This window comes from Neovison vison, chromosome 10 (assembly GCF_020171115.1).
Source record: "Neovison vison isolate M4711 chromosome 10, ASM_NN_V1, whole genome shotgun sequence".
In the NCBI taxonomy this organism is placed as follows: Eukaryota; Metazoa; Chordata; class Mammalia; order Carnivora; family Mustelidae; genus Neogale; species Neogale vison.
In genome coordinates, this window is record NC_058100.1 from 36,471,115 (window position 1) to 36,486,171 (window position 15,057).

The 15,057-nt window shown below is 46.2% G+C and overlaps 1 protein-coding gene across 1 annotated transcript in view; it reads left to right on the forward strand.

Annotated features, from left to right (window-relative positions):
• GPA33 (glycoprotein A33) overlaps positions 1-15,057 on the forward strand; it is a 45,955-nt gene that overhangs the window by 8,578 nt on the left and 22,320 nt on the right. Inside the window, exons 2-3 of the mRNA XM_044266280.1 lie at positions 3,793-3,947; positions 13,107-13,323. Coding sequence (XP_044122215.1) covers positions 3,793-3,947; positions 13,107-13,323 — 372 coding nt within the window. The remainder of the gene's footprint in view (positions 1-3,792; positions 3,948-13,106; positions 13,324-15,057) is intronic.

The following is a 15,057-nucleotide window of genomic DNA, read 5'->3' on the forward strand; positions in this document are numbered from 1 at the left end:
CCTTGCTAGGAAGGCCCCAACACTAGGACCTTAGGAACAATTCACTGAATTGATTGGAATTTATATATTGGAATAAACATCGCTGTAGAACTGAGTTCTAACCACCCAGGCCTCCACACTCAGTCTGTGTGAACTGCCCCTCCCCAGCCAGGGGCCCAAGACTTTCTCAGTCAGAGCCCGGCAGGCAGGGACCCCTCTCGCTTCCGCACTTCCTCCCTGAGAATGTGGTTTCTCTGAGCAAATGGAATTGCCTAAGTGCCCGCATTACTGCCAGTCTCCCCAGGGTTCCCATAATGTGCTATGTAGGCCTCAAGCAACAACGCCATCAAGCATTTCATTATCCTCCTTGGATGTATTACTTTCTGGTTAGGTCTCTAGAGATGGTTTATTATCTTCTTACACCTTCATTATTTACAAGCAGTAATCAAGGCTTCAGGCTGGGTCCCCCACACCACACACCCTTTTAGGGAAATTAAATGACTTCTCTTGTTTCCTTGGGGGGGCATCTTGCCTCCTCTCTGGGGGCTCTTCTGACCCTTTATTTGATTTTTTGGGGGTGGGCATTTTCTAGCAATCTGTAAGATAGTTCCTCAACAAGTTTCTCTAGTGGTGAGTCCTCCCCATCTTTTAAGCTTAAATTCTGTCACTCATGTATTTGCTGTCCAAGAGCCCTCCCTTGAGCATCTCCAACGTTAGGCCCTTTGTTGAGTCCTGGGGACATGGAGGTGAAGAAAACAGAGTCGCAGAGGAGAAAGATGGGACAACAGAGAGCGCGGGTGCGGGGCTTGCTTGCGGGTCAGGCTAGAGGTTGTCCTTGCTAAAATGCAAAGTCATCCAATCCTCACAACAATATTGTTTGGTTGTATCCTCATTTTCGAGCTGAGAAAACCAAGGCACAGAAAAGTTAATTAAGGTGGCCAAGGTCACACGGTTAGAAAAAGTAAGAATGAGGATGCCAGCCCAGGCAGCTTGGCCCCTGCCTTTGTGGTCTTGGCCACTCTGGTATGTCGTGTGATAAAGCTGCATGAGAGTGAAGTCCTAGGAGGCAGGTACAGTGACTAATACGCACTGAGACTGCTTGCGAGAGTCTGGACATCTCCTCTGGGACAGTGACTGTGCGCTAAACTTCCTCAGCAAATCGCTGTGGTGCCCACAGATCCTGATTTCTTCCTGGAGGTGAAAAACACTCACTCTCCCAGTTCGTCTGTCCTTAGGGAGGTTAACACAACCCTGGACTATTCGTTTGTAACCCCTTGTGGGGAATTAGCTGAGCATCTGATGGAGGCTCTTCTTCAATGGGAGAAGGGCTCAGCCTTGAGAAGAAGAGCAGGGGAATGAGGGTGAGAAAGGATCCTTCTGGAACACGAGGCACACACCTTTCAGGTGGCGGCAGGATGAGAGAGCTGCAGCTGTTTGGGGCAGGGTGGGCTCTGAACCACCACAAATACCCAGTGCAGATACCCAATGTAGTCCCACACAAGGAAGTGGAAAGGGAGGTAGCTGGAAGGTTCTAGAAGTGACCTTCTCTACTTCCTACTTGTCTAACCATAGATTAGATGTCCCATCTGGTACTTTAGTCACACCCACTGAGTAGGGAGGCAAAGATCCCATAGAAGAAAAAAACAAGGGCCACAGTATCAAAAACATTTTAAAAATATATATATATTTAAAAGGAACAAATCTCCCTTGACCCCACAAAACTCCTCCAACCCCCGTGTCCCTTTGGCAAAGGCTGCCCTCTTCTCCTCATCCCAGTTGCTCTTCCCAGGCTCCATCATCTCCACTCTGTGGAATCTGCTCAGGCCAAGGTCCCTCATCCCCTCCATGTTGCAACATCCAGTGGTCATCTCTCAGTTCCCAGTTCCCTGAACCAACAGGTCGGCAGCACTGGAGTAGTTGACCCCCTTTGCTTTCATGAAACACTTTTCCTGCTTAGCCTCTGGCAACCACTTTTTCTGGGCTCTCTTCCTAGCCCTCTGGCCAGTTCTCCTTCTCCCTTGCTGGTTTCTTCTCATTTTCTCCACCACCAAGCACTGAGTGCCCCCATGGCTCCATCCCAGAGGTCTTCCCTGTCTTTGTGCACTTCTCTGTCTTGCTCCCATCCTCTGGCCTTCAACGACCTCTCCAGGGAGCTATTGTCTCCTCAACACATCTATTGGGTATCTAATAAGCATCTCAAACTTCACATGTCTACAGACAAACTCATGATCTTCCCTCTGAAACCTGCCCCCCTCAGACTTCATCATCTCCATAAATGACAATTCCATCCTTCCAGTTGTTTTGGTCAAATCCTGTAGCTATCCTTGACTCCTCTTTTCCTCTAATGTGTCAGGTCTAATCTGCAGTCAAATCTCGTCGGCTCTACTTTGTACATAACATTCCGATTTGGATCACTCTTCCACCTCCACTACCCTGACCTGTACCCACGCCACCAAGAGCACGCACCTGTACAACTGGAATAATCTCTTGGCAGGTCATCCTGCTCCCACTCTGCTCCCCAGTCTCCTCACTTCCTTTCACCTCACTTCAGATGAGCCTTTAAAAATCTATGTCAAGTATATCCCCTCAGCTTAAATTCCTCCAAGGGCTCCCCACCTCTTCCAAAGAAAAATATAAAGTCCTAAATATGGGCTACAAGGCCCAACGTGACCTGAGATTTCTCTACCTCTCTGCCTCATCTCTCCTCCTCCCTCCCCTCCTACCACATGGCTTCCTCGCTGTTCCTTCTCTTGGACCACACTTACTCCTGCCTCGAAAAGTTCTCCTGAGAGGTAACCACGTGGCTTTCTGCTTCAATCATCTGTTGCTACAAACAAGATCACTCCAAACCTTAGTGTCTTAAAACAACGCCAATGCACATTTTCTCACGAATCTTCACTTTGGGCGGGCTCTGCAGAGATAGCGCACCTCTGCTTTCCAGAAAACTGAGCGAGCCCATCCACATGCTGAGAGTGGATGTGGGCTCTCCCAGGGGACCTCAGCTGAAGCTCTGTCCCAGATACCCGCGTGTAGTCTTTCTTTCCATGTGTCTGCCTCACTTTCTCACAGAAAGTTACTGGGTTCTCAGAGGGAGCATCTCCGGAGGACCAAGCAAAGCTTCTGGCCTCTTACAAGTTAGTATGAGAAGCCATAAGGTGTCACTCACACTGCTGTCCCAGTCCTACTCAGATTCAAGAGGAGGGGACACAGATGGAGGAGAGTCACCATCATGTGGAAAGATGAATAGACATGATGGGAGATACTGGTGTGGTCATACTGTTTTTCTCACCTTTTCCTGATAAACTTATGTAGCATGAGCTCACCAGGGAATACCCTCTCTCTCTTTACCTTGCTTTAAGCTTATTTCTAAAACTCCTTACCACATCTAAATGCTCCATAAAAACTTGTTAAATGAATGACTAAATCATCACCACAACAAAAAAAGATGGCGAGGAATATTTATCAAGAACTTTCTATGTGACAGAGACTAAAAAAAGTATTTACACATAGTATCTCATTAAGTTCTCCTAGCAACTCTGAGAAGTATTTGTGTTCCTATTCTATGGACAAGAGAAGTTCACACAGCTGGGAAGAGGTGAAGCTGAGGTATAAAGCTGGGCTTTAGCTACCACACGATGCATTTAACTGTCTCCACCTCGGTCTTGGAGAACAGCGGGTGTGTCTTGGCCAAGATCACAGCTGCAGTGTGTCTTGCTGGAGGAGAATGTCACTGGGCATTCCCTCAGAGGTCCTATGGCAAGGAGTGGCTATGCTATGCCATTTACTTCTTCCCACTCCCCACTTTCTTTCCAGTCTGGGTGACTGTCCGTGCCATCTCTGTGGAAACGCCCCAGGAGATTGTTCGGGCTGCCCGGGGAAAGAGCGTTACCCTTCCATGCACCTACCGCACTCCTGTCTCCGAACGAAATGGATTTATCCAATGGGACAAACTTCTAAGGACTCACTCGGTAAGGATCCTTAAAAAGTTGAGGGTATCGTGGAAATGAATCTTATCTGACCATGACCTCTTAGAGGACAAGCACTACAAGTCTTTCAATAAATACTAGAACAGACATTAGCACCCAGGGGCGCCTGGGTGGCTCAGTCGTTAAGCATCTGGCTTTGGCTCAGGTCATGGTTTCAGGGTCCGGGGACTGAGCCCAGGCATTAGGCTCCCTACTCAGTGGGGAGCCTGCTTCTCTCTCTCCTACTCCCCCTGCTCTTGTTCCCTCTCTTGCTGTATCTCTGTCTGTCAAACAAATAAACAAAATCTTTAAAAAACAGAAACAAACATAAACATTAGCACCCAAGCTGGACTGGGTGAGCAGAGAGTAGTGAGTGTTAGACTCAGCAAGGGGCCTATTACGCCACCTTTATTTTGAAAAAGTGACCTTCCCTAAAATATCCTTCTGCTGGTCTGTCTCAAGTTACCTAAATTGTATCATTTGAGACAGTCATTCCTTTTGATTAGCATGGAGCTCTCCTCGAGGCCAGATTTTATTTTCTAGTGTTTTGGGGTGTTTAAAAATTTCCTGTTTAGGTCCTTTTGGGGAATATAGAAGACTTTTTTTTTTTTTTTTTAATTTGAAATGGGTAATACAGTCTCATGGTTCCAAAATGAAAACATCATCAAAAGCAAACATTGGGGGGCACCTGGGTGGCTCAGTGGTTTAAAGTCTCTGCCTTCGGCTCAGGTCATGATCCCAGGGTCCTGGGATCCGAGCCCCGAATCGGGCTCTCTGCTCAGCGGGGAGCCTGCTTCCCCCCCCCCCCGCCTACTTGTGATCTCTGTCAAATAAAATCTTAAAAAAATATATTAAAAAAAAAAGCAAACATTGGGAAGTTTCATTCCCATCTTTGCCCCTATTTACTCTGATCCTTCTACTCCTCACCATTTCCACCAACTCCCCCATCCCCCCCCCCCATACACTACCCACCTGCAGGCAAGGCTGATTTTCACCGGTACTGGTTGTTTGGGACCAGTCTCTATTCTGATTGATTGTTAGATCTGCTGCAATTATTACGTATTTTGAATATAACTCTTGGCTAAGAGAACCAATTTATTTTCCTGTGTATCCTTCCATTGATTCTTTACGCAAATTCAAGAAAATGTTAATGTGTTTTGTGTGTATGTGTGTGTGTTTCTATTTCCCCCTTTTATACACAAAAGGTAGCATATTCTAGGCACTGTTTTGCCCTCTTCACTTAACACAGCTGAAGAGCTTTCTGTACCAGTTAGTAGAGAGCTCCCTCCTTCTTTCAGAGCTTTGTCGGAATCCATGGTGAGGAGACACTGTTAATATTTAACCAGTCCCATAATGACAGGCTCTTGGTATTCCCAGTCTTCCAATTACCAAGAATAACCATTTACATATGTCATTTTGTGTGTGGACAGGTATAACGCTAGAATACACTCCCAGAAAGGGTCAATGCTCTTATAATTTCACCGAGACTACAAAACTGCCTCCATAGGGAAGCATTACAAGCTCCCCCCAGCAGAGCCTGAATTCTCATTTGTGTGCAAGTGTGTGTCTAAGTAACACACGCATGCGACTAACGATTAAGCAGTAACACATACACAGTGAAAGTAGGTCTACCCCATTCCCTGAACTCCCAGTCTCCTCTTCCCCTCACCAAAGGGAACCACTTTTACGAGCTCTGGGGTGGCCTTCAATGCATGCTGTATGCATACATAAACATATATATGTATGTACCTACACATACATGAATAGGCATGTTTACATAGACCACACACACACTGTTCTGCACTTGGCTTTTCTTCTCATAATACAGGTCATGAAGCTCTTTCCATATGTCAGTACATTTATATCTCTCTCATTTTTTTACCCTTGATCTCAGCCAAAAGGCCTAGAAGCAACCTGTCTCATTTTTTAAACACTTACATGAAGCATTCCATTTTATGAATGTACTGTATGTACCAATGCTGGACATTTGGTTTGTTCCCTGGATTTTGCTGCTACAAATAATGCTGCAATAATTATCTCGATGTGAGGGTCTATGGGCATGTATAGCAAACACAGATAGCATAAGTGTGTATTTGAAGTAGATGCGTGTAGGGTAAGTTATTAAACATAGAACTTCTGAGTCACAGGGTATGTGAATTTAAAATTTTGAGAAATGAGATCAACTTGCTCTCGTGAGAGGCCATGCCAATCTGCACGTTCACCAACAATACGAGGGCACCTACTTGTCCAACACTCAGTACTCTGAAACTGTTTGATCTTTGCCATTTTGGTAAGTGAAAAAAGTCTCTCATTTTTAAAATCACATTTGCATTTCTCTAATTATAAGAAATGGAACATCTATGCTTACGTTTGAGTGAGGTCTACATTTATCTTATTTATTTTCTGGGGTGGGAGGAAGAAGAACACATTCAAAATTTACTCTCCAACAGACAGCTGGCATCAGCAGGTAACACTACCAGAGCTTCTCCATAGATCATATATTCACAAGGCATTATTTGCTTAACAGTGAGAAAGGCTCTGGTGTGTTCTCTGTAACAATATCCACTTCACAGTGTAAGCAAGAGCTAGTATTGTGCTCCACTTACAATTCCAGGAGGAAAGGCACCACCTGTCCAAAAAAATTTCAGATCCTAAAGTCAGGTACAATAACACAGACAAACTTTTGATAATAGTATTTGTCTACTTTTCCACACAGAAGGAGACTGACTTCTCCACCCAGAAATTAGGTTCTTTTGTTCTCCTTCCTTTGTTAAACCATTAGAACAATGTTTCATCATTTGCTTAATATTACATATACAAAAAGGGAAAGTTAAAAAAAAATCACAAGGATATCTCGCCTGTTTCCACCACACAGCAATTTAGGTTTAAGTGTCAGAACACTACAGCTGTCGAAAAATAGGAAAATAGAGACTTTGGCTACAAAACTGAAAATTAAATGAGGTAGACAAATTAGAGCTTTCACACCCCTGACTTACCTGTTTCAACTTCATAACCTTCACAAAATACTCAAGAACAATCTTCATGATTACTTGACATAAGCTGCACCAAGGATGTCTTTGTACAAATTAGTATGTGAACCTAGGGGTGCCTGGTCTGTTGAGGGTCCAACTCTTGGTTTTGGCTCAGGTCATGATCTCAGGGTCATGAGATCGAGGGAGCCACTAGTCGGGCTCCACACTCAGGGTTGGGGGTGGGGTTGACGTTGGGGGCAGTCTACTTGAGATTCTCTCTTCCTCTGTCCCTCCCCATCACTGGTGTGCCATCTCTCTCTCTCTGTCTCAAATAAATAAATCTTTCAAAAAATTAGCATGTGATGAAAAAGTGCTCCATATCACTCGGCATCAGGGAAATACAAATCAAAACCACAATGAGATATCACCTCACACCAGTCAGAATGGCTAAAATCAACAAGTCAGGAAATGACAGATGCTGGCGAGGATGCGGAGAAAGGGGAACCCTCCTACACTGTTGGTGGGAATGCAAGCTGGTGCAACCACTCTGAAAAACGGCATGGAGGTTCCTCAAAATGTTGAAAATAGAGCTGCCCTATGACCCAGCAATTGCACTACTGGGAATTTACCCTAAAGATACAAACGTAGTGATCCAAAGGGGCACGTGCACCCGAATGTTTATAGCAGCAATGTCCACAATAGCCAAACTATGGAAAGAACCTAGATGTCCATCAACAGATGAATGGATCAAGAAGATGTGGTATATATACACAATGGAATACTATGCAGCCATCAAAAGAAATGAAATCTTGCCATTTGCGACAACATGGATGGAACTAGAGCGTATCATGCTTAGCGAAATAAGTCAAGCGGAGAAAGACAACTATCATATGATCTCCCTGATATGAGGAAGTGGTGACGCAACATGGGGGCTTAAGTGGGTAGGAGAAGAATCCATGAAACAAGATGGGATAGGGAGGGAGACAAACCATAAGTGACTCTTAATCTCACGAAACAAACTGTGGGTTGCTGGGGGGAGGGGGGTTGGGAGAAGGGGGGCAGGGTTATGGACATTGGGGAGGGTATGTGCTTTTGGGTAAATTGGAAGGGGAGGTGAACCATGAGAGACTATGGACTCTGAAAAACAATCTGAGGGGTTTGAAGTGGCAGGGGGGTGGGAGGTTGGGGTGCTAGGTGGTGGGTATTATAGAGGGCACAGCTTGCATGGAGCACTGGGTGTAGTGAAAAAATAATGAATACTGTTTTTCTGAAAATAAATAAATTGGAAAAAAAAAAAGAAAAAAAATTAGCATGTGAACCTATAAGAAACATGCCCTTCCATGAGTCTTCTCAAGAATAAAAACCCAGTTGGGGAGGGTATGCGCTAAGGTGAGTGCTGTGAATTGTGTAAACATGGCGATTCACAGACCTGTACCCCTTGGGATAAAAATATATTATATGCTTATAAAAAATTAAAAAATAAAAAATTTTTAAAAAATAAAAAAAAAAAGAATAAAAACCCAGCTCTTCCATTGAGTCGGCCCTGGTGAGCTAACTTAAGTCACCCAAGGGTTCCCACTCCGGTCCCTTCCCCTCCTGGTGGTTTGGGAAGGAGGCACCTGGAAAGCAGGGGGAGTACGCTGGCACTCTTGGGGCTCTAGTTGAATGGTTTTTAAATAGGCAACACCACACACTGAGGGCATCCTACTTAAGGTCCCATGGTTGAAGGAATTTTGTAATTCTACAAACTAAGGGGTTTTTTTTTTTTCCTGTTTTTTAAACATACATCCAGAAAAAAAGAAAGGACGAGTTCAGGGTTGGTGGTGGTCATACAAAACAGGTCCCGAAACAGATGCCAGATCTTGTTCCTGCACCTGCACACAGTCATCGGGGAAGTATATGTTACCCCTGCTCCCTTGTTAAGCTAACAGTTATCTTTCTCATGGTGGTTCAGTAAGTTCCACAGTGAGGTCTACTTTTAAAAGGCAAACATGGGGGTACCTCCTGGGTGGCTTAGTCAGTTAAGCACCAGACAATCTATTCATCTATCCTATCTTATCTATTAATTTATTTTATGATGTGATTTTAGTCACCATACAGTACATCATTAGTTTTTGATGTAGTGTTCCATTATTCATTGTTTGTGTATAACACCCAGTGCTTAATACCCATCACCCTGTGACCCCATTCCCTCTGCCCCCTCCCTTCTGTAACCCTCAGTTTGTTTCCCACAGTCCAGAGGCTCACATGGTTTGTCTCCCTCTCTGATCTCTTCCCATTCAGTTTTCCTTCCCTTCCCCTGTGGTGCTCTGTGCTATTCCTTATGTTTCACATCTGAGTGAAACCATAGGATAATTGTCTTTCTCTGCTTGACTGATTTTACTCAGCATAATCCCTCCAGTTCCATCCATGTCGATGCAGATGGTGGGTGTTCATCCTTTCTGATGGCTGAGTAATGTTCCATTGTGTGTATGAACCACATCTTCTTTATCCATTCATCTGTTGAAAGGCATCTCGGCTCCTTCACAGTTTGGCTATTGTGGCCATTGCTGCTATGAACACTGGGGTACAGATGGCCCTTCTTTTCACTACATCCTTATCTTTGGGGTAATTACCCAGTAGTACAACTACTGGGTTATAGGGTAGCTCTATTTTTAACTTCTTGGGGACCCTCCACACTGTTTTCCAAAGTGGCTGCACCAACTTGCATTCCCACCAACAGTGTAAGAGGGCTCCCCTTCTCCACTATCTCCAACACCTGTCATTTCCTGCCTTGTCAATTTCGGCCAGTCCGGCTGGTGGGAGGTGGTCTCTCAATGCCAGCGAGACCTCTTGGTCTTGGCTCCAGTATTGATCACAGGGTCTTGAGTGCAGGCACATTGGGATCCATGCTGGGTGTGCAGCTACTTAATAAAATTTTTTTAAATGCAAATGTGCCTGCCAGAGGTAAGCTTTAGGTCCCTGGAATACCCAGAGTGAAAGCCTTTACCTTTTTCCCTGACAAGAAAGAAGGGGTGACCCAGGACACCCAAGGCCTGGAGTAGCAGGACCCATGGGAGAAGAGAATAAATCCCACCTAATCCTCCCTGTTGTCTGTTGCCCTAAGGACTGATGGGCCATGGGCACAGGTCCTTTCTACTTCCAGAATCTCAGGGTAAAACCCAGAGAGGGAAGCTTCTGCCCTCAGCCCGAAGAAGCTGAAGGAGGTCTTTCACCATCACATGTATTCAGCCAACTAGAGATGGTCTCAACAGACACTTCTCTGAGTGCTCAGATAAACACTAAAGTTCTTCTCTTGAGCAAAGGATCCCTCACTTCCAAAAGGAGTGGAGGCAATTCCCTTGAGAGTAAGCAAGGGAGCAGGGAAAGGGATTAAATCTGTGTCCTCAAGGAGATTATTGTGACAGGTCCAGGCAAGGGGGCGGCGGTGGGAGATCCAAGGAGGAAGCCTTGGGATAGCTGTGATTAGGAGAACAGTTGGGGCACGAAGGGTCCAGGCAGAGCCAACCCGTCAGAAAAGAGCTGAGCTGGGAAAGATCCAGATTCACGGACTGGCCCACGGCTCAAGACACTTCCTCCTCTCCCGCCCCAACGCTCCTCCCCTTCAGGAGAGCTAGTTACCTGCCCCTCCCAGGGCAGCTGCAGTTCCTGCCCTACACAAGAGAACCTGCACTCCATTAACCAACTCATGTTTCCGGGCACAGGCTGTGTTGGTCCAGAAACAAGGGCACCTTGTCCTGATTTGCCCAGAGGGCCTGTGCAGCATCAGGCCTGCCACCATGTCTCCACACCGCCCCCCCCACCCATGCATGCTCTGCCTTCCGCCTCTACCAATCCCCTGCCTTCACCGGCAACTTCTCTTTTGCTAATTCAATGTACTCATTCAGGCTTCATCTTGTTTCATCTCTCGTTAGCGTTTCCCACTATCGACCATTTGGAATCTTCCCATCTTGGAATCTTCCTCCCTTGGCTTTTTGGGCAGTCGCATCTTGGGTTTTCTTCTGCTCTATCTGACCTCTCCCCAACCTTTCAAAATGAAGTAACCTGGGGACTTGGCATACGGCACTCATTTACCTGGGGTGGCTTCCTCTAGCCCACGGCTCAGTTAACATCTAAGTCCCTGACTCCCCAGCCTTCATCCCCGGGTGCACTCAGCTGCCCCGGCCAGCTCCTACCGAACTCTACCTGTGCCATCGACACTTCAGGCACATCATGTAGAAAACAGAATGCATCATTTTTTTCTTAAAACATTCTCCTTCTAGGTGTTAATTTCTCTTGGAAATGACTTCACCAAACACCCGAATATTCAGTCCAAAGACCCTCCCCCTTGAGATCTGCAACTCCCTGACTCCCAGTCCCATTGGTCTACCCAGATTCACTTCATCCTTCCCGTCTGCATTGCCACAGCCTGATCTGAAGACCCACAATTTTTTGTTTGAATTGCTGAACTCATTTCTTTTTTTTTTTTTTTTTTTAAAGATTTTATTTATTTATTTGACAGACAGAGATCACAAGTAGTCAGAGAGGCAGGCAGAGAGAGAGAGAGGAGGAAGCAGGCTCCCCGCTGAGCAGAGAGCCAGATATGGGACTCGATCCCAGGACCCTGAGATCATGACCCGAGCCGAAGGCAATGGCTTAACCCACTGAGCCACCCAGGCGCTTAACTGCCTTTCCTTCTCCTCCTAATTCATCTCCCACCCTGTGTTGAGAGTTAACTTCCTAAAAGACATGGCTTTTAGGGTAAGACAGGGTAAGATGTCACTGATTCAGTCCCATATACACGACGCCTGCAGTCTGGCAATCCAGAATCGCCAGGGTCCAGGCTCTAAAGCCAGAATACTTGGTTTGAATCCCTCCCCTGGCACTGGGTTAACCACTTGGGAGACGTTCTTAACCTCTTGCCTTGGTTTCCTCATGTGTAAAATGGGTAAAATCGTGATATTTCCTTCATGGGGGTAAAATCATAATATCTCCTTCATGGGGATGTTGCAAGGATTAAACAAGATAATACATACAGAGTGCTTGGAATAGTAGCCAGCACATAGCACACACTCAATAAACAGCAGCTACCATCTTTGCTGCTACCTTCCTGTGCTCATCTTCCACCTACCCTTCCCTCATATACTCTCTTCCGTTCATAATGAACACACTGGGGTAGACCCATAGCTTCCCACTCCGAGGTCTTTTTTCACTGTTCTCCCTTTGCCTAGAATGCCAAACACATCCATCCGTCCTCCAGCATGCACTGCCCCAATCCCCTAGCCCTTTGCCTGGCCAGTTTGTCCTTCAGGATCCGAGGCACTGTCTCCTGGGAACTCTTCCAGGAAGCCTTCCCAGACTATCTAGTTTAGATGTAATGCCTCTCTTCTGAGGTCCCACAGTTACTCAAAGGCTGTCATAACATTTATTCTTTGAGGGCAGAAATCATGAGCTCCTTATCTTGGAATATCACGCTCAGTAGCAATGATGTCTTGCACTTACTTTCTGCCGTGGTAGGCAGTGCCCTCACTGTTTCGTATATATACTTTAACCCTCACAAAAATCATATAAAAGAGGTGTTATTGTTTTGATCTCCATTTTGTAGAAAAGGAAACGGAGTCACCTTTTGCTCAAGGTCCTCTAACTAGGAAGTAGCAGGACTGGGATTTGTACTGAGATAGTTTGGCTAGGAAGGAGTGATCTTAGCCACGCTAAGATCGCACATGATTGCACAATGAGTGAATAAATTGATCCCAAAGGCAAGAGTCAAGTAAATAAAGTGGGCTTGGAAGCCAACGGTGGCTGCCAACGCAATATGGTGGTGCATAATAGATGCTCATGAAATACTTTGTTGTCTGAACAAGTGAGAAGAGTTTGAAATCAAAAACAATTTGAAATCTCTTGGGTAAGGGAGAAGCCAGAGGTTACCAAAGGTCAAAGTGTGGGGAGCTAAGAAAAAGCCCCTTTATCCCCATGTGCTTCTGTGATACGAATTGCCTACCTGTCCTGGCCTTTCAATATTTTCATTAAAAGTACAGATACATTATAAGAGGAATCCACAAATGGGCACTATGTGTTAAAGCTGTTTATTCTGAGGGGTCGAGTTAGCCCTCTGGGCCTGGCAACCTGTGGACGGGGTTACTCAGCACAGGCTGCAAGCACCATGCCAAGACTTGGGGTAAGACCAAGTGATGTTTCTCCTCCCTCCCAGGAAAGGGTGCTCACCTGGGAATTTTCGAGGAAAAGCTACATCTACGGTGACCTCTATATGAACCGCGCCAACATCTCTAGCGGAGCCGAACACTCGGACGCCTCCCTCACCATTGGCCAGCTTACCATGGATGACAACGGCACGTACGAGTGCTCGGTCTCCCTGATCGAAGACCTGGCGGGAACCTCTAGGTCACGCGTCAGGCTCTTGGTCCTGGGTGAGTGTCTCCGTCTCCTTCCTGGGGTGGCAGGGAGGCAGGGCAGGGAGAGGTGCTGGGAGAAATCGTGCCTTCGTGGTAAGGGCAAGCCAGAGACAGCCCTACCTGACCAGGAGCTCAGGCTCCTCCCCTCACGCCATCTGCCTGCTAGGGGCTGCTCCTCCCTCCGTAACGGAAGACTATTCTGAGTTGCCCACCCATGGCAGGCAGTTCCGAGGGCAGTGGAGTAGGCCTGTTTGGAGTGGCCCTGTGGCTCCTCCCCATATCTCAGCTCCCTTCCTTTTCATGGCAAACTTATTAGGGAGAAGAAAAAGGGAAATCATAGATCCTAAATAAGGACTCTCACTGTGCCTTCCTTTGGTGCCGAGAGCCAGATCGTGACTTCCCCATCATAAATTCAGCTAAACAGTAGATACCCTTCCCACTAGCATCTCTCCACCCTGGGCCCCAACCACATACCACTGATGAGGCTCCACTGCCTTTGAAATATGTCCCAAGGTGACATTCTTCCCATACAGATAACTGATTATTAGAGCTCATAGTTTTGGAAGAATCTGAACATCATCTACTTTAGTATCTTCATTTTACAGATGAGGCCCAGAGAAAGCAGGCCCCGGACTCAGAGTCAGTCACTGGACATATATTGGCGAATGGCTCTCTAGGTCCAATATAAGGAATGGCCTCCACCCTGGGAGGTAGCAACGCTTTAAACCCAAACAATGGATCATTTTTCATTTACTTTTTCCATTTATACTCCTTAGTGGGACTTTTTTTAAATTGCGGGAACTGGCTGCCTGGCTTTTTGAAGCATCATGTCAATCAAACAGTGTAGCCCCCAAGAGAGAATTTAACCGTCTCCTTTCATCTTACCACCAGCATGGCAGCCAGATGCTTCATGTCCTCCACATGCTTCATGTCCTTTCTAAATATGCACACGCGCGCGTGCACACACCCACACACCCACACCTTTTCTTTGGGGAAAAGAAAAGATCATATTATGAAGACCACTTGGCGGTGTTTTGGGGGTAACGTTCCATGCCTGTTTCTCCAGATCGATACTATAGATCTCCGTATCGGAGGCGCACATTCTGTCACGTGGACGTGCTGTGATTTATCCAAGTGTCCCACACTGATGGACATTCTCAGACTGTTTCCAATTTTGTGTGTGAACAGTACTGATGTATATTCTTCCTCTCTGTTGTTTTTGTTAGGTAGATTCTTAAAAGCAGGATTTCTAGGTCAAAGATGATGCCTTCATGAAACATGAAGCCATACCGGCAAATTACTTTCCTCAAAACGACGTCTACTGCCATAGTGATTTATGAGCCCGCCAGTTTCCCCCCCATCCTTACTGGCACTGAATGTTATCAATCTTTTTAATTTTTGTAAATTTTGTTACTTTGTTAGGTAAGAAAAAATTCAGTGCAGTCTAAATCAAAATGTTAATTTAGCCACTAATAAGCTTCACTACTCCCCATTTGGGCCCAGCCCCCTGAAACCTGGGGACCAGCAGTGGGGAGTGAGGGCTTGGGGTCTGTCTCCTCACCCTACCTCCTTCATCTGACTCCTCCCAACCCTGGGAGGTGATGACGTGGCTCCTCAGAGGTCAAGGTCCAGGGAGGATCAAAGGGAGAAAAGCCAAGTCCTTCTTGCCTGGTGAGGCCACGTGCATCTCCCTCTGGGCTCTCACATAACCCCACCTTAGCTTTTTTTTTGGGGGGGGGTGAACGAACA